We start from the raw sequence: 23266 nt of genomic DNA, 5'->3' as shown, positions 1-23266 counted from the left end.
ACCGGGCTATTCGGGACCAGTTCTTCGCTTTCGATGTAAATCAAATATGTTACTCTCTGGTCAAAATAATGAGACCCGTATTTTTTTGTTCGCCCGAAAAAAACTTGTTTCAAGATTTATCGGCAATTTTGTTTTTGGGCTCAAAATCGATTTTTTTAATTATATAAAATTTTTTTTTGTTTAATTGCTCATAACTTAGTCAAAAATGAACTGATTTTAATGATTCTGGGTTCAAAATGATCGTCATTACTTGCACCAGTGACTTCATGTACAAACAATAGCAGAAAAGTAGTTGAAACTTTTTTATTTTGCAAAAAAACCAGGAGTGCGAAATTTTTTCGAAATTAAATATTTCAAAAAGTGTATTTTGTTTTTTTTAACTTTTTCCAAATCAAGAGGACACCTCAAACTTCAATTGAGCTGTACGCCAGTTGCTAAAATCGGTTGTTTTTGAGTAATGAATTTTTGAATAAAAAACCTTTTTCGCACTTTTTGTTTTTTGCAAAATAATAAATTTTCAACTACTTTTTTGGTATTGTTTGTACATGAAGACACTCGTGCAAGTAATGAAGATCATTTTGAACCCAGAATCATTAAAATCAGTTCATTTTTGACTAAGTTATGAGCAATTAAAAAAAAAAAATTTATGTAATTAAAAAAATCGATTTTGAGCCCAAAAACAAAATTGCCGATAAATCTTGAAAAAAGTTTTTTTCGGGCGAACAAAAAAATACGTGTCTCATTATTTTGACCAGAGAGTAACATATTTGATTTACATCGAAAGCGAAGAACTGGTCCCGAATAGCCCGGTTGAATTGAAATGGAAAGCATCAATTACAACAATTCCATTTGCGTAAAATGTCGATTGCGAACGATGAATTACAAAAAGCTCTGCTAAAATCAATAAATTATGCTCAGAACTTCAGGTGTTCATAGTAAGAATCAGGTTAATACATTAATATAAATTTAGAATGGAATGCGTAACAAAATGATGTAGAGTACCGATAATTTGAACCCATGACTCTTCGCATGACAACAATGCTACATATCGCGCCTATTTGCGCAGACCTTAACGCATTTAAACCTTAACGGGTAATCTTCGTCGACGAAAACTGTTGCTCTTTTTTCTATTTTATCTCTACTCCCTGTCATATTGGACTTTCTTTTATTTCTTGCTGTAGTTTATTAACGTTAAAAGTAGTGTGCAAACTTGAATTTTTCATTAGAAAGAATATTAGCATTAAAATATAAGAAATTACCCTTTAAGGTTTAAACTGTTGCCAGAGAAGTCAATATATAAAGTTTTTGTTTTTATGTAGTTATGAACCATTTACTGGCTTTAATTTACCACCGATGTTAACTATTGATGGAAAGAACCATTATTTGTCAAATAATTATTAACTTAAAAGCATAAATATCTGCGAAGAAGTCAGCATACAATTTTTTTCTTTCATCCACTGCAGGTGAGTGGAAAAACACTCCTCTCTCGCATACTTACTTTAGAATAGATTTTATGTTTTCAATAAAATACTTGTTTTTAATTTGAATGTTTTATTAAAATTGCGTGCGAATTGTATTAAAAAAAGAAACCAATATGTTTCTGGTGGTACATATATAAAATTCCAAAAACTAATTTGCATTTAAGGGGGTTCATTTTTTATGTCGTACTCGTTAGAAACGAGCGATTAAAATCTTTTCATAATTATCCGGGGGTATAATGTTAATTATTTCTTTGCAGGATTTTCATTGAGCACTATTTGAGGAAAACCGATTATTTTGGATTTAAAGATGTTTTTGTTAAAATTAAACAAAAACAAATTATAATTTGGCACCGAAGATAAATATTGTTTTGCTGCTTGAGCGCTGAGTTTCAATTTGGAGAGAGATTACTTTATGGCTTGAATGATATGAACGACGAAATATGTGCATACATACATATGTATTCACATATATACACCCCTCTAGGTATGAAATTGTGCTGATTGCATTTATGCAAATGCTAGACTGCGTCGTAATCTTATGTAGTAATACGCAAGAAAATTCTTTTTATCGTAATTATTCTCACACACATGATTAAAATTGATTGATTGTGGATTTCTTTATTGATTTTCGTTATTTTTTATTGGTTTTTGACTCAATCCTGCTTCACTCCATTTGTTTGCGGTTGTGCGGTAGCAGCTAATTCAGCGTCCTTTCGACTTGTCTGTAATTAAATGCAATGTAAAATTACTTTTTATATTAATTGGTCACATGAAAATACAGGTGAAGTAAAAAGTTCTGAATGTTTTCCGCCGTTTATAGACCGAGAAGAAGCAGAACAACTGAAAATGTGGCGCGACCACTTTGAAAGGACATACAATATCAACGATATTAATATAAACAACAAACCGGATTCCCGGAAAACCGTTCCTGCATTGATGTCATCAACACCAGCTAATTGAGCAATGTATTGAATATATTATATGTAAATGTAATTCGTTGTTTACGAAAAGGTATTTGACTATGTCAAAATAGAATACATATGGGAAGCCTTAAATAGGTTGAGTATGCCGAGGAAAATCATAAATCTTATTAGAACTAGCTACAATGGTGCGAATTGTAGAGTTCTTCGCAATGGAAAGTTCAGTGAAGCTTTCAACTACACTACTGGAGTGCCACAAGGGTGTGTCTTGTCCCCTTTGTTATTTATCGTTGTAGCGGAATATTAGACTCGGTAAACCGTGGATTTACCTGGAAAATGAACACCAGTCTCGAAGATCGGGAATGTGCAGATGACGCTGTTTTACTCTAGCATTCGCATCAACACATGCAGATGAAATTAAATTTGCTTCAGCAGGAGTCCGCAAAAGCAGGACTCAAAATTAATATTGAAAAGACGGAATCTATGCGCATGAAAGCTATCAACGCTGCGTTGTTTGCAATTGGTGATGAAACCTTTACAGACGTTGACAGTTTTTGGTACTTGGTAAGTATGATCTCCATAGACGGTGGTGCAAAAAGTGACATTTACAAGCGAATAAATAAGGCACGTAACGCATTCGCTAGGCTTCGAAATATAATATAATATATTGCGCTCCTACAACATCATAACTTGCACAAAGGTTAAAATTTTTAACGATTGCGTTAAATCCGTGCTGCCATACAGGTCCGAAACTTGATTGGTAACTTCGGCAACGAACGCAAAGCTGCAAGCATCTGCTTAATATACTTAAGATGAGGTGGCCAATAGTTATAACAAACGAGGAGCTCTGGAGTATTACACACCAAAATAGCATCAACAGTGAAATAAAGAAAAAAAAAATATGGATGGGTAGCGCATACTCTACGAAAGCCTTATGACGAAATACCGCGTGCCGCCTTGACTTGGAACCCGCAAGAATCGAGAAGAAGAGGCAGACCATTGATGACTTGGCAAAGGACTATCCGCAATGAAACTGGAAAATCGTTTAATGAACTGAGATTTATATCTAGAAATAGAAATGTATGGAAAACTTTTATTGAAATAAATAAAATGGAAATAATAATAGACCCAAATACTGTATATTTACTTCAACAGCAAAGCAGTGGCTGCCCCGATTCCGCTCTGGTAAATGAATATCGAAGATGAAACACGCTGTGGTAGGTCAATCGTTTAAAATGTCGATAAAATCATGTACACCATATAAGGTATATAGCCAGAGACTATTTTACAACCATCTATATAACCATGGCCGATCCTAGATTTTGGATCAAATTACGCCTTATATTCTTTGCTGAAACGTACGAATACATAAAGAGAAGCTTATATAAAGAAGCTTATCGTAACCTAAATCTTTGTCAGCTTTTTTCTTATGGTTTCTTTATCATTTCACGCTATATAACTTACCGTCTGTTTTATATCTAACATAGAAGCGTGATCACCATAGCTTAGAAACTATTTGACCAATCCGGTTCTAGCAAACTTTGAAACAAAATTTCGTTCTTCTGCAGAATATTGTTTTCGTCTTAAAAAAAATGAAATGGCAAATTTTATCAATCATATGCTTTTCAAAACCCCAGTCTAAAATCCAAATAAGCATTAATGAGATATTCAATTCAAAGTATCTATATAAAGGCTTTTCCAATAACAGGTGTGTATCGTAAAGGGTATTTCAAAAGACGCACCTAGATATTGTTCTAAAATAAAGCTTGTAAAAATTTAGATTCCTTCAGGTTTCACTATTTTTTTTCAAAGTAGGCTCTGAACAATTATATTTGAAAAATGGCATTTATTTAAATGTCACCATAGCACGTCTACAGGTAAAAGCCACCAAACAGTCAATTCAGGCCAACGTAATTGAGAGCGTCAAGATTTTGATGTTGAAGCTTGTTCAGAAACAATTTGCGCTACAGCAGAAATGTTCTCAACAGAACGTCCAGTTTTTGGTCTGTCAGTCCTTTTTCTATCCTCGACATAACCAGTTTCTTGGCATTTTTTCTCCAACCCGTTAATTGTCGACCACCAAAGAATTACGAGCTTTGCGTTCTTAAACATCGACAATTTTCATAATAAGTTTCAATAACTATATAGTATAATTCAATAAAGGATAACGAAAGCTGGATTCGCCAACCTCACATATAACTATATTACCTACTTTTTCGAACGTAACTCCCAATCATTAATTAAAAAGCGGGATTACCCACACAAACTTCCTCTCCCGAAAAGAGAAATTGTAAAATAATCTTGGATTACAAATATACTTTTCCCCGTACAACCCTGTGTTTTCTGTGTTATCGATAGTTTTTATTACAAATGTGAGGAGAAACGTAAAAGTAAAAACTAAATAAAATGGATCCCGGTAAAGAAAAGATGTTTTTTAGTCATGATTCTAAAAAAAATTGTGTTACGTACATATGTATGTATGTATGTCCTTAGCGCTTTAGCGTGTTATTAATTATTACAAAATGTAAAATCGAATTTCGGATGCGCGTTGCTGCCATCATTTTTGGCAACCTCTCCAACTGTCTATTACTAGCAACAAATTGCGGAATTAAATTAATTATTGATTCCCTTTGCCTTTTCGTCATATCGTTAATAATTCTTCTTCTTCTTAATTGGCGCAATAACCGCTTGCGCGATTTTGGCTGAGTTTAACAAAGTCCTTCTCCGCCTGATCTTTCCAACGCAGAGAAGGTATTCTTCTAATAATTAAACAAATCAAAAACACTAAAAAAATTCCACCAAACCAATTTCTAAAGGGTGTTTTTTTAGAGGTTAGGTTTTCAAGTTGGCACTACTTTTTTCGTAGATGGTCTTTTTGACAGCTGTCACTTGATTTATGCTCAGTTTGGTTTGCCATTTCATAATGAATAGACTTACACCTGAACAACGTTTGCAAATCGTGCAAATTTATTACGAAAATAATGGTTCGGTTCGCGCGGTTCGAAAATAATGGTATTTGTTCAGCGATGAAGCTCACTTTTGGTTGAATGGGTATGTCAATAAGCAAAATTGTCGCATTTGGAGTGAACATAATCCACAAGCCATTGCGGAGACGCCGTTACATCCTCAAAAAGTCACTGTTTGATGTACTCTATGGGCAGAGGGAATCATTGGTCCATATTTCTTTAAAAATGAAGCCGGCCATAATGTTACAGTCAATGGAGAGCGCTATAGAGCCATGATTAATGACTTTTTCGTGCCTGAATTGGACGATGTTGATGTGGACGACCTTTGGTTCCAACAAGACGGCGCTACATGCCATACCGCCAACGCAACAATCGATTTATTGAAGGAAACTTTTGGTGAGCGCATTATCTCGCGCCGTGGACCTGTGGCGTGGCCTCCAAGATCGTGCGATATAACACCGCTGGACTATTTCTTGTGGGGCTATGTGAAGTCGCTTGTCTACGCAGATAAGCCCGAGACGATTGACGCCTTGGAAGAGAATATTCGGCGCGTTATTGCTGACATACGGTCCCAATTGCTGCAAAAAGTGGTCGAAAATTGGGCCTCTCGGCTGGAATTTATTCGAGCCAGCCGCGGCGGCCACTTGCCCGAAATCATTTTTAAAACATAATGGCAAACCCTTATCTTTATAATAAAGCTAAATTCTTGGCCATAACATTAAATTATATACGTTTTATTTTATCTTGAAAACCTAACCTCTAAAAAAAACACCCTTTATTAAGAAAAACCTCTCAAAACAGACTTGACAGCTGATTGTCAATTTTGCAGGTAATCTGCCATATGTGAACGGATAGATTAATTTTTGTGGATTTATTGCTAATGGCTGAATATGTGAATGTACTTTTACTTGATTGGAAATCGTACAAATATTTTCTTAAACTAAACATCCGTCTAAGCTAACATCGAAAACTTTGTTAAATTAAAAACTTTCTTGGTGTTAACACAATTCACATTAATACAGGTGTGATTAGTTTTGTAAAGACTTCGTTGAATTACACTATTTTAGGTGCTGACACATGCCGCGTAAGATAACTTTGATAAATTAACTAAACTTGGTTTCTGCTAATAGAGTGCAAACGGTGCAGAAACCTTGTTGACACACACACATACATATGAAGCTCTCGAAGTTCATATACAAGTAAATACCTGGCGTTAGTTAAAACATCCTCCTGTTTTTCTCAGCCAAAGTGAACTTTATTTTCGATGGTAGGTATACCCTGTATAAGTACTTTAATAGATTGGATTACTTGTTTGGGCCCCTTACACAATTTTTCAAAGAAGTCAGCCCTGCTCTTTTTACCTATGTTTTTTCTCAGTGTGCGTCAGAAAACAACAACCAAGGAAGTTCGATGATGGACAAAATGATTTTGCTGAGTGTTTGCTGGAACTGGGAAATAGTCATCAACTATGAGCTACTGCCGTCAGGCCGAACTCTCATTACGGATTCAACTGGAACAAACTGATCATATTGAAGCACCACAGGCGCCATTTTATTGCATTCTCCGTTTAATCTAGGCCCAATACCAAGCGATTATCAAATTTTCAAGCCTCTGCACTACCTTCTTGGTGGTATAAAATGGGCCTCAAGGGCGAACTTGTCAAAGTGTGCTTATGCAATTTTTCAGCAATAGGGACCAGGAAATTCTCAATTACAAAAATATTTAATTTCCTTCCCACTGGACAAAAGTTAACGAACAAAACGGTGCGCATTTGATCCATATCGCGTAATCCTAACTATGTAAATTTAAAGGTTGAAATAAAGGAAAACTAGGCTCAGAACTTTTTACCTGATCGATATATATATGTAGGTATGTATGTATGCAATATGTATACCTGATACCACACCACCAAACGTCCACCCAGCATAAATGTGAATACAAGCGCAGGTCCAGATCGCTCAAACGGATCATTAACCATCCAGTGTTGATAGACACCCAAAATCATCAACAGCAGCAGTGTTATATTGGCAGCATTTTTTACTTTATCTTTAGTAGAATAATAATTATTTTTTTTTTTTGGTTTTGTACATTTTTTTCAAAAACTTACGATATGGAATGAGTGCCATAGCTAGTCCGCAGGTTATCTCCAGTATGCCAACAGTTCGACGATACCACTTAGAGGGTACTTTGAGACCAAATATTGTGGCCAGAGGAAAAACTTTTGCATATTTCACGTATTCCGTTCGCTAGAAAGATAAAAGAAGGTCATTGGTTTTCAACACACTTTACGGGCAGTTTAAGATAATTTGCCGCCCCAGGCAGCTGCAAAATTGTCTACTTCCTCCTTTTACTCATCCAGTTGACGGAATATTTTTTACAGGGCATATGAATTTTTATAATTTATTTATAATATTATATATTAGAGATAAGGTGGTATTAATAAGGCCTCAATTGAAGGGGATATATATTACGTTTGTTTTTATTTACGTTACGTTTATATTACGTTAATATTAATGTGGAATATAATTTAAGAATATTGTGTCAAAGTTGCAAGTAGATCGGAGCAAAACTGACGAAGATATGAGTATTTTAGCGTCCGTTGCCCCAGACTGCATAGACCTGTATATTGTATTATTATTATTATTATTGGGTATGGGAATACGTTTCCGCCCTCGCAAAGAGGTATCGCTGCTTATACCGTTTTTGTTTTTGCTCTAGTAATATTATATAATATTAATAATTATATAATATGTATACTGGTGATTTGAAGGTGTATATGTGAGGTCTCAAGCGTTCGATTGAAGCGTAAAGATCCTTTTTTTATCTGACGTCAAAAATGTCTACGTTCGCCCTGAAAAAACAGCATTTGCGGGAAGCCATACTTCATTATTGCCTTTTAAAGAAAAGTGCAGCTGAAACGTGTCGTATATAGATCAAGGTCTCCGATAATCACGCACCATCAAATACAACTTGTAATTAGTGGTTTCGACGCTTCCAAAGTGGCAATTTCGACGTGAGTGATAAAGATCGCGAAGGGGCACCTAAAAAATTGGAAGATACTCAACTACAATAATTATTGGATGAAGACGCATGTTGAACCCTTGATGATATGTTTGGAGAGTTGGATGTTGACAAATCAACCGTTGGTAACCGTTTACACGCGATGGGAATGGTCTAGACAGCAGGTAACTGGGTCCCACTTCAATTGACGAAGAGGGATATCGAGAGACGTTTGGTGACGTGGGAGATACTTCTTGAACGGCAGAAAAGAAAAGATTTTCTGCATGGCATCGTCACTGCCGATGAAAAATGGATCTATTATGATAACCCTAACCGTCGACGAACACAGCGAAAAAAAATATTCATGCTTCAAAGATTATCATCTGGTGGTTCATGTGCATATGGTGGAATCAGAAGGGTGTCATCTATTTTGGACTCCTTAAACTAACACAAACGATCACTGGCGATCGTTACCGACTGCAGCTATTGCGTTTGAACCGAGCTCTCAAGGAAAAGTGGCCGGAACGGGACGGTAGACATGACAAACTGATTTTGCTGCATGAAAACGCCAGGCCACACGTTGCTAAATCGGTCCGAAAATATTTAGAGATACTTAATTGGGAAATCTTGCCCCATCTGCCGTATTCCCCAGACATTGCACTTCCGCATTACCATTTGTTCCGATAAATGTAGGCAGCCTTTATTGGACAGCGGTTCACTCTTGCGAGAGCATCGCAAACTGGCTCAATGAATGGATCAAGTCAGAAGAACTCGAATTTTTCGTTAGAGGAATCCGAAAGATGGGGTAAAGATGCAGCTTCCAATGGCAGATTTTTTTTTGTCTTCTTCATACCTCTCGGGAGCATAGGGCCTCGACAAGACTCTTCTATCCTGCACGGTTCTGAGCTGTTGTTTTTGCACCGACCTGTGAGATGTCAGCGTCTGCTAGTTTACGCAGCGTCGACCTTCTCCAAGTGATTTTTGGTCGACCGCGACCTCTGCTCCCTTGCGGCTTCTAGTCCAGTGTCATTCTCGTGATGCTATCTGGTGATTTTCTCAATGTGTAAGCTATCCATCGCCACTTTCTGCGTTGGATTTTCCTAAGGATGGGTTCCTCGTTCGTTAATCTCGACAGTGCGTCGATACTGATGGTGTGTGGTCAGAATATTCTGCGGATGATGCGGAGGCATTTGTTGATGAAGTATTGCAGCCTCTGTGTGATGGTGTTAGAAACCAGCCATGTTTCGTTTCCGTACAACAATACAGAATTCATGCATGAGCCGAATATTCGTAGTTTAGTGCGCCTGGAGATTTGCAAACTCCCCCATACTTTACGCATTCGCCCGATGGCACGTACTTCATTAATTGTTTAAATAATTCATAACTTTGGCTAAGAAAGGACGGAAACTTATTCCCATACCAATATTATTTGCTATCACGCTGGCTAGGGGCGCAAAGTGTCGACACAATTAAATTCCATGGGGTCGATTTGCAGCTTTTAACTTTATCTGCGGCCAAATGAGCGAGTCGTCAGATGTCGCGAATTCGTCATACAGGCTTCATCTTCAGGTTTCTTTCGGCCGTCCTCTTCGACGAGAACCTTCGAGTTCCAGCCTAGAGACATTCAGCTGATCTCAGACGCAGTTTTACGCATTGTATGGCCTATCTATTTTCACTTTCGTATATTTTATATTGAAAGTAAAATCGGTTCAATGAAACGCGCAAAATTGAATCAGTTCGAAACGCCTTTCAAAGTTCTGCTGAAAATGAAGGCAACTTCGCAGGACATCATGGCATAAAAATAGAAAGCATTTCGCAGGGATAGAGAGACAACCAATATCATCTCTTGGGTGGATAGTTTCGCACTAGTTCTAAACTAGTTTCAGTTGCTGCAGGGTATATCTGAACACACATTTATGTATGTATGATTGTACTTATGAATGTATTTTGATGACCACGAGTATATTTATTTCATACTAAAATTTATTAATGTTTGGTTCGAGAGAACTGACGGCATTGCGAAAGACCACCAAAATTCAAGTTCAAAACAAAATTCTATTTCTATTAAACACACACAAACAATTTTACAAATGATTGCATTTTTGATATTATAAATAAATACATGTGCTTTATGTACATACATACATATGTATGTAAATATATTTGGAATGTGAAAATACGATGTAAACACTTAGATATGTACATATATTTATGCATGTATGCTAGTGCATATGTACGCATGTATGTATGTATGTATGAGTAATTATACGAATATCTATCATTTTTCACATATTTTAAGATCAATTTGAGAGTATGTTTTCTAGTCAATAAAAGCTTTTGTTTGTTACAGAATTTTCGGAAGATTTTTTTAATTATAATATATGGACGTGTGGTATCTTGCGAAGCAGGGAAGACAAAGTCTCGCCAATGACCCCGCTTTTGCAATAACGCGGCGATTTTTAAATAACATGCAAAAGTGAAAAGCAAATTGAAAAAATGAAAATTCATCACACTTAGGAATCAAAAACTTTTAGATCTCAATGTGAAAACACAAAACACTTTTAATACGAATTGCGCGTAGACACATACTATGAAATGTTTTAAGAAAAAATCGCATTTTTCTACTGTTTAATGACAAAATTTTCTTATATTCATACATATACAATATATATGTATGTACATACATATGTACAGGGTTGGCCATATTAAACTGACCCATGTGATTATTAAAAAAATATGGAAAAAGAAACATTTTTTTGTGTTTCATTGTGAAAAACATTTAATTTAGTTCAAGGAGATTCGTTTACATCACTTTTTGAATATGATATCGCGCAAGTGGTCGCCCTTAGCTCGTATAGCGTAATGTGCCCGTTTTTCGGCGTTTTCCATAGTTTTGGCCAGCGTCTCGGCCGATATGGCGGCTATTTCCCGTCGGATATTGGCCTTAAGTGCGCCTAGTGTCTTTGGCTTGTTGACGTAAACCTTAGATTTCAAATTACAGTAAAAAGTTATAGGGTTACTCAATGGGTCAGTTTAATATGGCCAACCCTGTACATGCACTTCATTCCATATGTGTATATATGTATATCCTAGGTTGTTCAAGAAGTTTTGTGGCTGGATAGGAGAGAGCTTTGCTACTATCCTAAATCTGTTTGTTATGTTCTTACCCTCTTCATATGAAAGTATGTAATTTTTCTTTTCAATCTTTCAATTATTCTTTGTTTACAAGTCATTTAGTATCGACGTGTCACTGTGTTTTCTACAATGGAAAAATCGAGTGTCGTGCAGTGATTCAATTTTTATTTTTGGAAGGTTTAGAAGCAAAGGAAATTTATGAATGAATGCTGAAAGTGTATTAGGACTCGCCATCAATTACTACAGTAGAAAAATTTAAACGTGAACATAGGTACAAGCCTTGAAGACGATCCAAGTCCAGGACGTCCACAAACAGAAACAACACCAGAAATCGTACAAAAAATACGGGGTTGGAAAATCGTCGAGTGACTGAAAGAGATTGAGCAGAAGCCCAAGTCATCTCAATGGGCAGGGTAAGCAATATTTTGACTGAAGTGTTGAGTTTCAAAAAGCTGTGTGCACAATGGCGTTCGCTAACAATGGCACAAAAACACTTTCAAATGCTACTTTCTCAGCAACATTTAGAGCATTTTCGAAAGGATAAAGTGGATTTTGTGCCTTAATTCATCACTATGGATAAGAGTTTGGTCTATCACCATGATCCTCAATCAAAGCGGGAGGCTAAAGAGTGGTGTGAACCTGGTTCTTCGGCTCCGAAACGAGTTCGTGACAAGAAATCGGCCAAGAAGGTGTAAGCGTCAGAATTTTGGGATACGAAAGGAAGTTTGTTTGTGGATTACTTGCAAACTGGTAAAACAATAAATTCTGAATACTATTGTAACCTTTAGACCAGCTGCAGCAAAAAATTCGTAAAAAAGGACCCAGTTTGCAAAAGAAAAAAATATTTTTCATCAGGCAATTTGACAATGGCTAAAATCCATGAATTGGTGGTGAACGAGGACAAAACGAAGTACCTCCTGTCTTCAAACAAACAGTCGGCGCACTCGCGTATCGGCACCCACGTCACTGTAGACAGTTATAATTTCGAGGTTGTAAAAGACTTCGTTTATTTAGGAACCAGCATTAACACCGATAACAATGTCAGCCTTGAAATCTAACGTAGAATCTCTCTTGCCAACAAGTGCTACTTTGGACTAAGTAGGCAACTGAGCAGTTAAGTCCTCTCTCGACGAACAAAACTAACACTCTACAAGACTCTCATCATGCCCGTCCTAACGTATGGCGCAGAAGCTTGGACGATGACAACATCCGATGAAGCGACGCTTGGAGTGTTCGAAAGAAAGATTCTGCGTAAGATTTTTGGACCTTTGCACGTTGGCAATGGCGAATATCGCAGGCGATGGAACGATAAGCTGTATGAGCTTTACGACGACATAGACATAGCGCAGCGAATAAAGATCCAGCGGCTTCGTTGGCTGGGTCATGTCGTCCGAATGGATACAAACGCTCCGGCTTTAAAAGTATTCGATGCGGTACCAGCTGGTAGTAGCAGAGGAAGAGGAAGGCCTCCTCTGCGTTGGAAAGATCAGGTGGAGAAGGGCTTGGCTTCACTTGGTGTGTCCAACTGGCGCCGGTTAGCACGAGAAAGAAACGACTGGCGCGATTTGTTAAACTCGGCCAAAATCGCGTAAGCGGTTATCGCGCCAATTAAGAAGAAGAAGAAAATCCATGAATTAAAATTCGAATGGTTGGAACATCTATGGTATTCACCAGATTTACTACCTAGTAACTTCTATCTGTTTCCAGACTTAAAAAATGCGTTTTTCATCAAATGCGTATTTTGCAGCTCTTCCAGATTCTCACTTCAGGCAGCGAATTAATAACTTGGCATCTCGTTGAAAAAACTGTATTGATATTTTGTGAGACTATACTGACTATACTGGTGGCCGCCGTAGATTCAGAGAGAACGTAGGTTAAAATCTCGGTGAAACACCAAAATAAAGAAAATGTTTTTTCTAATAGCGGTCGCCCCTCGGCAGGCAATGGCAAACCTCCGAGTGTATTTCTGCCATGAAAAACCTCCTCATAGAAAACATCTGCCATTCGGAGTCGGCTTGAAACTGTAGGTCTCTCCATTTGTGGAACAACATCAAGACGCACACCACAAATAGGAGGAGGAACTCGGCCAAAAGCCCAAAAAGGGTGTACGCGCCAATTACTATACTATATATCTCGTGTAAAGTGCCTTTCAAACCATAAATTTGTGTTTTTTTCATCAAACCGCAAAACTTATTCAACAACCAAGTATTTCACTTAAATGCGGAATGAAAAAGCGTCACAAAATCTGTGCGTCCGTAGCTGAGGCAGCTGCCAAAATCCGAAAATGTTGATATTTTTTGCTTCCATATAGTTTTTAGAACCATTAGAACCATACATGCATATGTACTTAAATATGTGTATGTATATGTGAGTGACCAAACATACAGTGTTTTATTAGAAGGTGTACAACTTTCGTTACGTCATTTTTGCCACAAGATTTTAGGTGTTGTTGTAAAAAAGTGTAATTCTAATTAAACCGTGGAGTTGGAATGAAAAGTTTGTGGAATTGATCTAGTTTGTCTATAAAATGTTGAACTTGGTTAGTTTGCTAGTTTTTACTAGTTTTACTTTTTATTAGGCAAATTAAACAAATGATTGTCAAAAAGAGCAACGTTTGGAGAGTACAGCAGATGAGGCAAGACCTCCCATTCCACCCCTTTAGCACCATGACGACGTTTTTTTTTCATGCAATAGGATAACTTTGTGGTGATTCTGTAGTCGTTCTTTCTTCAGTGCTCATCCCAAACACATTAATTGCTTTCGATACCTGTGCTGTACCCGTGATGGTTCCACTCGGTTTATAATATATTGAACAGTTAATAATGTAACGAAACGTATACCACATACGACATCTTATTTCATTAAAAACGACACATTATTTCGCAACAATAAATTTATTAAGAAACGCAAATTCACTAAAGTAGTTTTGCCGTTTGGTGGATGTATCCTTAGATGTCTAAGCTTACTGTAAAATACAGTATGACCTCGCTCAACGCAACCCTCGATGAACGCAACTCTTTGATTATTGCTTTACAACACACCAATATGATCCATTGTTGTCTCAGTAAACGCCACGTAAGAAAGTAAATACTCTTGACCTGTATTTTTTTAAATTGGATATTTATTTCGCATGATTTCAAAAAAGATCAAGCGGTAGAAATTGAGAGTGCAGACGGAACAACTGTTGGAAACACTCCGGGTGTGTCGAAAATTTTGGCTTATGCTGTTCTTGGAACATTCGGCACTTGCAGTCAATGGGCTTAAGATAATTTAACTGGTAAGAAAATTGCAGTTAAGTAGATAGAAAAGTTGCACTAGAAATCACAACTTCTCGACCTTTCCAGGCATCGTTAAGTGTTCCTAAAGGTAATATTCACGGTCCAGTTCGGCTCTTTATAATTTTTATTAATAATATTAGTTTATTAATATTATTAAATGCCTGAACGGAATCGACGAAACCAAAATTGCACGTAATTAGCTGCTACAGTATCGGCACCATAAAAACCAATCAAAATTTCAGCGACTTGGCTTGCATTTTCGCTTTTATCAAAGAAAAACTGTAAAAGTGGAGGAATTTTATCTTTGTTCACTTCCATTGTTAACACCATACAACAACTGAATGGAATAAACAAAAACCAGCAAAATATTTTTTTTAGTGTGAAATGTCACCTTGACAACGCGCATAAACTTTAAATGGTTTGATCGATATCGATCATTGCAGCCATTTACCGAGAAAATAATGGATTTGTTTTCCCCCAAATTAATATAAGTACATACATTTATGTTTTCGAAATTTCTCCTCTACGCTGATAATCTTATAATTTCTCCGGCCATATTGCATATTGAAGATTGAGTTCCATTACGAGCTGACCTAGACAGAACTTATTTTTAGTGCGAAAAAATTCTTGACATACATATATGTGAATACAGACAAATACTTTCAAGTAGCTTTTTTTAAAGAAAAGTAAATACCATATTATATTATTATAGGTATAGATCATAATCCGGGATCTAAACTGAGAACTATGGACCAAATTAAAGACCTAGGGGTATTCGTCAACTCGCAGTCATGCTGATGACAGGGAAGTTTCTCACGACTATCAGCTTGCTCATGCAATTAGCGTTAAAGGAACTCTCCAAGTGGGTTAATCCAGTTTGTCCACTTGAAGATATAAGATGCCGTGTTTTCAGTTACCATCTATAGATGGAGTAACACTAACCCTATCGAACGAAGGCAAATGCTTTGGCATAATTCTAAACTCAAAGCTTACTTGGAAAAGGAATACCGAGGAAAAGATGAAGAAAGCTTGTAAGAGGACATTTGGCAAAAAATGGGGCCTGAAACCGTATATCAACCACTGTGAATACAATAAGATCATCGGACCGATTTTGACTTATGGAGCTTTCGTATAAGCGGAGGCGGTGCAAACACCTACTTAAAGAATCTCATAAAATTCCAACAATTAGCTTGTGTAGGAATAACAGGTGCGCTCCGATCAACGCGTCAGGCGGCGCTGGAAGTGATCCTACATATTGCACCCATTAATATATAGGTTAAAGAGATAACGGCCAAATCTGCTTCTAGGATTAAAGCAGCAAGCAGACTATCTAGTTTCCAAGAGAGATCTGAAAAAAGATTATAGAATATGAATACCCGACAAAAAGAATTGGCAGACCAGAGTCATATCAGACGATATTATCAATGTGGACAATGTCACTGAATCGGGAACAACTATCCTAAAATTTCTGAAACCTAAACTTACCATTTTTGTAGGTAGTCAGGCAGTGATCGAGGCAGTGATGCATGTTGAGAATCAACTCGAAATGTGTTAAAGATTGCAGGAGATCGCACATCCAAAAACCCAACAAGACAATTTGTTGGGTTCCTGGCCACTCTGGAGTGGAGGGAAAAGAAAGAGCGGATGAGTGTGCAAGGATAGACTCTGAGCTGGACCTTCAGCGAGTGTTAGAAGACATAAGCATTACTCTAAACGAGTTATACACTGCGATTGATCTGAACATAATCACGGAAACCAATAGAAGCTGGTCTTTGACTACTAACTGCAGGGTCTCCAAAGCGCTCTGGCCAAAACTGAATCTAAAAAGACAAAATGTCTGATTGGATTCAACAGATCAACTACCAGCGACCTCACAGGTATTATAACAGATCACTGCACTATTGGCACCCTAGATAGTAGAATGGCTTCATAATGACTTCTGCAAAAGCTGTGGAGCTGCAGGAGACATTGAGTCGATAAACACCTCCTCTGTGAATGTCGTGCACTTCAAAGAAGCCATGCCAAATATCTTGGCGATTATTTCTTTGAGGAACTGGGAAATTTGCAAAATGTCTCACTGGAGGGACTAGTTACCTTCATAAAAAGATCTAAGTGGTTTAAGCAACTTAGTTAGGTGAAAGAAAACAAATGCAGGTATCCTAAATGACTCAAATAGAAATAATTAAGCGTTCACAAAAGGTTTTTATAAAATATGCGTTACGGCCGCTAAACTTTTCAGAGCCATTGCCTTCATATGATTCCCAATGTCAGCTTTTGAATTTAATATTACCACATAGAAGAAGAACACTTTTGTCGTGATCCTTTGTATTAAATGTGCTATGAAGTGTAAGCTATTGGGAGCTTGGGTTATTTTGACATGTTTCATGTGCAGTTGAACAAATTCAATTATACTACGAATGCACCCATTGCGCGAACCTTACGTGAACTCAAAGATACCCATCGATCATTTCCTGGAGCAACATTGAGAAACTTAGTCGTGAATTACATATATACAAACTCATAGATCCTACTTATAAGTGCATAGGTAGAAAGAATATAATTAATTGTATTCCATAGTTAAATAAATATAACTGGTCTCCTTCTTCAAGATCTTAGTAAAGCAGCAATGCAGAATTTGATGGAGCATAACAAAAAGCAGAAAAAACTTTCTGATTTCTTTGAAGAAAAAAATGTATACAGTAGTACAAAATATAAGCGATGATTTCAAAATAAAATAACCTTTTTCAAAATTTGTTTGCTTTTATCTACTTACAACTACAACTAAATGGATTTTTTAATTGAATATTTTAATAAATGTATAGCATTTTCGTTCAAAAACAAACAACTAATGCCTTAACTTGTTTTTAGCAACAAACCCAGTTCAGGGTTGGGCATAGTGCAGTAAATAACACAGTCCTTGTACGATTGTACGATTTTTTAAAAAAAAGTTATGATATTTTGAAATTAACAGTTTCAGTTACGTATACGTTGGGTATAACGTCTATTGGCGTAACTGAAACTGTTAATTTCAAAATGTCATAACTTTTTTTTAAAAAATCGTACAATAATTTTACAAAATGGGTTTTAAAGCTAAAGAGTTGTACTATGCGACCTTTTCGTCGAAAATTGAAAAAAAAAATTTCTATCCCAAAAAAAATTATCAAAAATGGCTAAAATGGTCATTTTTTGACCTTTTAGGCTTCATTTACCGAAAATCCTGACGTGATGGAGCATTTTGAAGGTCAGATTCGTTTTCAGCGCATAAAAAACTACAAGAAACAAGTACAGCCATTCTAGAAAATGAAAAAAGTTAAATTTCGCAGGCCTGTGTAATTAATGCAATACGCGGATAGGTAAAGCATTGAAAAATTGAGGACTTAGTGATGATAAAACCCCTACTTTAACTATCACTAAAAAAACGAGTGATAGTGGAATTTAGAGGTAGTGCAAAATGCCCAGCGCTAAATCAGTTATTGCAACTGCCCGAATTTCTATTAGTTACGTATAGAGACGCCATACTGTGTGTCTATCGACTAGCACAGTATTAAAAGCCATCCATCAAAAAACGGCGGAAGCAAAGTTGTACTTCTAATATTCTTATTCATATAGGGTGAGCATACATATTTTCGACAAATTATTATTATTATTTATAGGGGATGTATACCATGTAACTCTAACTTAAATGGCGGTCGCCGTAGTTTCAGAGAGAACGTAAATGATGAAAATGTTTTTTCTAATAGCGGTCGCACCTCGGCAGGCCATGGCAAAAAAAAAAATCTATCGTTCGAAGTCGACTTGAAACTGTAGGTCCCTCCATTTGTGGAACAACATCAAGACGCCACCACAAATAGGAGGAGGAGCTCGGCCAAACACACAAAAAGGATGTATGCGTCAATTATATATATATATAATTAGCAAACAAAAAAATATGTAAATAAATAAATATATTTTATGAAATTTATATTCACATTAGGAAACAAAAAGCTGTATATGCGAATAGAAAAAAATTATAAATAAGTGTATGTATGTATATATTTGCATGAATGTATCATACGTACATGCATACTCGTATGTACATATGTAACTAAGGCAGCAGTACTCATTTCGATTTTCACCTTCACTGCAAATTATCTTTCGCGCACACGTATTTGCCCTCCCAATATTTTTTTGTTTTCTATTTTTTGAAAATTTCTCAATGCGAAATGTTTGTTTGTGAAGCTTCATGCCGCTACGTCGAAGTGTTTCAATAAAAATTTGTTTACATACAATTAATAGTACAACAATGATGAGCACTTCATGAGCTTAATAACATAAATTACTTTCAATATACAAGTAAAAGGATTACTAAAATGTGTTTAGAAGTGTTGAAGTGTCTTCTGCCAAATAAATAAATAATAAAACATATAGTAGATATATTCTCAGCTGGAAATTGATAAAATTTAGTATCATTTACGTACGTGCATACTATATACACATGTGGTCATTAAAATATGTACACTACACGTTCATATGGAATATGCAAGTTTTTTAAATTAATAATAGCAGATATTTAATTACAATATATTTGGTTTTTATTTCTTAGATTAATGGAACAAATATAAATATTAATTCAACGATCTTTTAAAACTTAAACTAGTGGCAATAGGAACAAACGGGAAAAATTCATGCGGTCATTAAAATAGGTACAAAATAGAAATGGATAGGATACAAAAAGAATTTTTTATTTTATTAAAAGGGATATTTAAATTATCGAAGTTTAATCAAAGATACTGCGTCCTGCATGATTGTCAATGATTTTTTGTATTCGATTTCAAATTTTGTATTCGATTGATAACCCTGCGCTACATTTATCCATTTTATCGGTTATGCGGTGAATAGTTCCTACTCCTTACCAAGAGAAGCCTGCTCAAATCATTATGTTGGCGCTACCGTGCTAGACTTTCTTTTTTTTTTTTTGGAACTGCGGTGAGAAATCTTGCCCTTCAGGATACCTGACATTTCCCACAGCATCATTTTCAAATAAATTTATTTTAGTTTCATCGCCCCAAAGTATGACTCATTTCCTTGACTGATTTTCCTCTCACTTAAATTTGCTTGTCTCAAAAGAGGAACTTTACGAGCTATTCTGCTTAGTAGGTTTATGTTGTACTATCGACGCCCTACTACGTTGATGATGTCAGCTGCAATGGCCTTTGATGACTTAAAGGGTTCCATCTTGACAAGAGTCACAATTAAATTCTCAGTAGTGTAAGTCGTTTTCTTTTTGTTGCTACTACATTCTTCATCTGAACGTATAATAAGTTTCATTTCAAACTGTCAATTCATTCTTTATTTACAAGCCATTTAGTATCGACGTGTCATAGTATTTTCTACAATGGAAAAAATCCAGTATCCTGCAGAGATTGATTTTTTATTTTTGGAAGGTTTAAAAGCAAAGGAAATTTATGAATAAATGCTGAAAGTGTATAAGGACTTTTCGCCATCAATTAGCGCAGTAGAAACATGGGTTGCTGAATTTAAACGTGGTCGTACAAGCCTTGAAGATGGTCCACGTCAGGTACGTCCGCAAACATCGGACAAAAAAATACAAGAAATCGTATTGGAAATCGTCGAGTGACTGAAAGAGATTGAATAGAAGCCCTAGGCATCTTGTTAGGCAGTGTAAGCAATATTTTCACTAAAGTATTGGGTTTCAGAAAGCTGAGTGCACAATGGCATTCGCTAACAATGGAATAAAAACTCATTCGAATGCGACTTTCTCAGCAACATTTAGAGTGTGAACCTGGTTCTGCGGCTCCGAAGCGAGTTCGTGTCCCGAAACCTGCCAAGCAGGAGTTAGTAATAGTTTTTTGACATGCAGAAGAAATTTCGTTTGTGGATTACTTGCGAACTGGTAAAACAATAAATTCTGCATATTATTGTAGCCTTTTAGACCAGCTGCAGAAAAAAATTCATGAAAAACGACCCAGTTTGCTAAAGAAAAACTCGTTTCCATCAGGACAATGCACCGTATCACAAGAGCATTTCGACAATGGCTAAAATCCATGAATTAAAGTTCGAATTGCTAAAGCATCCACCGTATTGCCCAGATTTGGCCCCTAACGATTTCCATCTGTTTCCAGACCTAAGAAAATGTATGTCTGGAAAGCGTTTTTCAACAAATGATGAGGATTAATAGCTATGGAAGTATACTTTACAGCCCTTACAGATTCTTTCTTCAGGGATGAAGTTCACAAATTGGAATCGCCTTGGAATAAGTGTATTGATGTTCAGGGAGACCATACTGAATAATAGAGTGTAGTTCAAACCATAAAACGGTGTTTTCTCATCGAACCGCAAAACTTATTGAGCAACCTAGTATATTATGTAAAATGGAATCTTTAATAGCTTGTTAGTGGGTTTAAAAAATTAAATAAAAAACTCAACATTATCAAACGAATTTTCCTCCTTAGCTGCTGTTTGTTTCTTATTCAAATTCAAAGTTGGTGTTAGTCGTTAGCGCCAGCAGACAGGATCAAATGAGCGAATCACGTCCAGGGTTAAAAATTAAAGACGTTACCTTTCGTACCAAGTAAGGAAGTCTTAAATTCGATCTGAACTGGTCTTTATATACACTCGCACATTTTAGTATAATTTGGTTTAAGCTGGCATTAATTTTTGGTATCAAAGCAGGCGAACTGACACGAATTTAGTCTTAACATAAGCTGTCACTTCAGTAGCATTCCACGTATATTTACGGTGAATGTTAATGCTGCTACAACAACAGCAACTATAATTCAGCTCAGTGTGAGACATTAACCGAAGGTGTTTAAAAACAAAAAAAACGTTTCATGGCAAAATTACACTCCGTCCATAAGGAAAACTTAAATATTTATATTTTTAATATAATATTTTCGGCTCTTTGCTCCTTAAAGGATTAATAATTGCTTTCACCAGCGAAATGTTTCTATTATCGCATAAAACCGTGCCGTATACCTAAGTGCATATACATAAGTATATATACATACATATATTATTTGACAGCCACTGTGTGCTGCAACAGAAGTAGCACATTAACTTTTAAGCGACGAAAAAATTGGGTCGCCCAGTATATCCGTATTTTCTGAAATGTCTTAAGTGCACACATACATGCATACATATCCTTTTTTGGAGTTAATAAGCCCAATATGCATACATGCATATGCTTCGGTCATATACTTATGTATATACTTACATATGTACATACAGATTTAGATATTTATGTTAACAGGCGAATATATCCAGAATTATTGATTTTCCTTAAGGAAAAGGGGGTGGCTCGAAGCGCATATATACTTATATGTGTATGTGTAGGCACAAATGTACGTATGTATGTATGTATGCAAATACTAGTTAATGCAATCCTTTTTAATTATTGCTTACCAAATCCTTAAATAGATCCTTGCTGATGGCTGGCGTCAACTTAAGTAAACCGACAAAAATGAAGAATAATCCAAGCAGTATGGAAAGGCTTTTTAAAACTATTGTATTCGATGCAGGCATTTTGAGAAGTTAGTTTTTGTAATTGTTTTTAGGAAACTTCACATAGATTCTGTAGTAACGTGTTTGTTTAGCCACTTTAATATTTCAAGTTTAACACAATTTCACTATTTAATACGAGTGTCATAGCATTTATTATTCTGTGTATATATTCATTCATATACATACATATATATATACATACGAGTATATATTTTTTGTATAATGATATGAGCACTTAATGCTTATATGTACATATGTTTGAATGTTGTTGCTATCCACACAAACGCCGCACTGCAAATCCCTTAGACACGTAATAAATATACAGCCGTTTGGTCTATTTTTAGTGTTGATCGTTGAACAAATTTTGTTCAAAAAAATTCATATGCTCTTTTTATTTTGTATTTTAAGTACATATTTCATTAATTTTTTCTGATTATTCAGACAACAACCGGACCGGTGCGTTTATTTTTAATGAAACCAACGGCGCTCATGTTCGAAAATGACTGAAACGGTCGGTCGGTCGGTAGCTCGTCAAAGTGGCAAATTGCTGGTAACGAAACAAAGTGAATTTTTGGCACTGATGAAGGGCTGTGGATAGTAATGCTAGCGATGTTGATAGTCGCAGTGGTGGTGGTTTAATTTTTTTTTTTGTTTTTGTTTTTTCTGATTTAACGAAGTCATATAGATTTTCGAAGTTCAGCATCCTGAAAATCGATGTCAAAAATGAGTAACCGACTTTTATTAGTGAACACAGGAAAGCTTTTAAATTAGTAAGGAAATGCAAATAAATAGTGAAGGTAATGAAAAAGAGGTTGTCTGTAAAGTCGGTTTACTGACGATAGTTTAACGTGACAACGTCATAAGAAAATATTGATGGAATGGTTGCAATTTTCAAAACAAAATTTTAATTTTATATGTTTGATAGATATTTTGTATGTATATAGAGGAGGAGGTAAATGGAATTGCAATGGAATAGGTCAAGTTAC

General features: G+C 36.0%; 1 protein-coding gene across 1 annotated transcript; it reads right to left on the bottom strand.

The window, feature by feature from the left end:
• Positions 1 to 1540: 1540 nt before the first annotated feature.
• Positions 1541 to 22473, bottom strand: LOC129242663 (novel acetylcholine receptor chaperone). The gene is made up of 4 exons (XM_054879442.1): positions 22182 to 22473; positions 7475 to 7613; positions 7262 to 7413; positions 1541 to 2203 (listed from the first exon to the last, which is right to left on the bottom strand). The coding sequence occupies exons 1-4, from the start codon at positions 22299 to 22301 to the stop codon at positions 2135 to 2137; spliced, it is 480 nt and encodes a 159-aa protein (XP_054735417.1). The 5' UTR covers positions 22302 to 22473; the 3' UTR covers positions 1541 to 2134.
• Positions 22474 to 23266: the final 793 nt, after the last annotated feature.

This window comes from Anastrepha obliqua, chromosome 3, assembly GCF_027943255.1.
Source record: "Anastrepha obliqua isolate idAnaObli1 chromosome 3, idAnaObli1_1.0, whole genome shotgun sequence".
Taxonomy (NCBI): domain Eukaryota; kingdom Metazoa; phylum Arthropoda; class Insecta; order Diptera; family Tephritidae; genus Anastrepha; species Anastrepha obliqua.
The sequence above is the reverse complement of the archived record's forward strand: the minus strand, read 5'-3'. Positions and strand labels throughout refer to the sequence as shown.

Excerpts from the sequence above, each read along its gene's own strand:
- LOC129242663 (XM_054879442.1), bottom strand. The coding sequence starts at position 22,301 with ATGCCTGCATCGAATACAATAGTTTTAAAAAGCCTTTCCATACTGCTT. Across the intron at positions 7,414-7,474 it reads TATGGCACTCATTCCATATC|ATAAAGTAAAAAATGCTGCC; the intron begins GTAAGTTTTTGA and ends ATTCTACTAAAG. Across the intron at positions 2,204-7,261 it reads GTTTGGTGGTGTGGTATCAG|ACAAGTCGAAAGGACGCTGA; the intron begins GTATACATATTG and ends ATTTAATTACAG.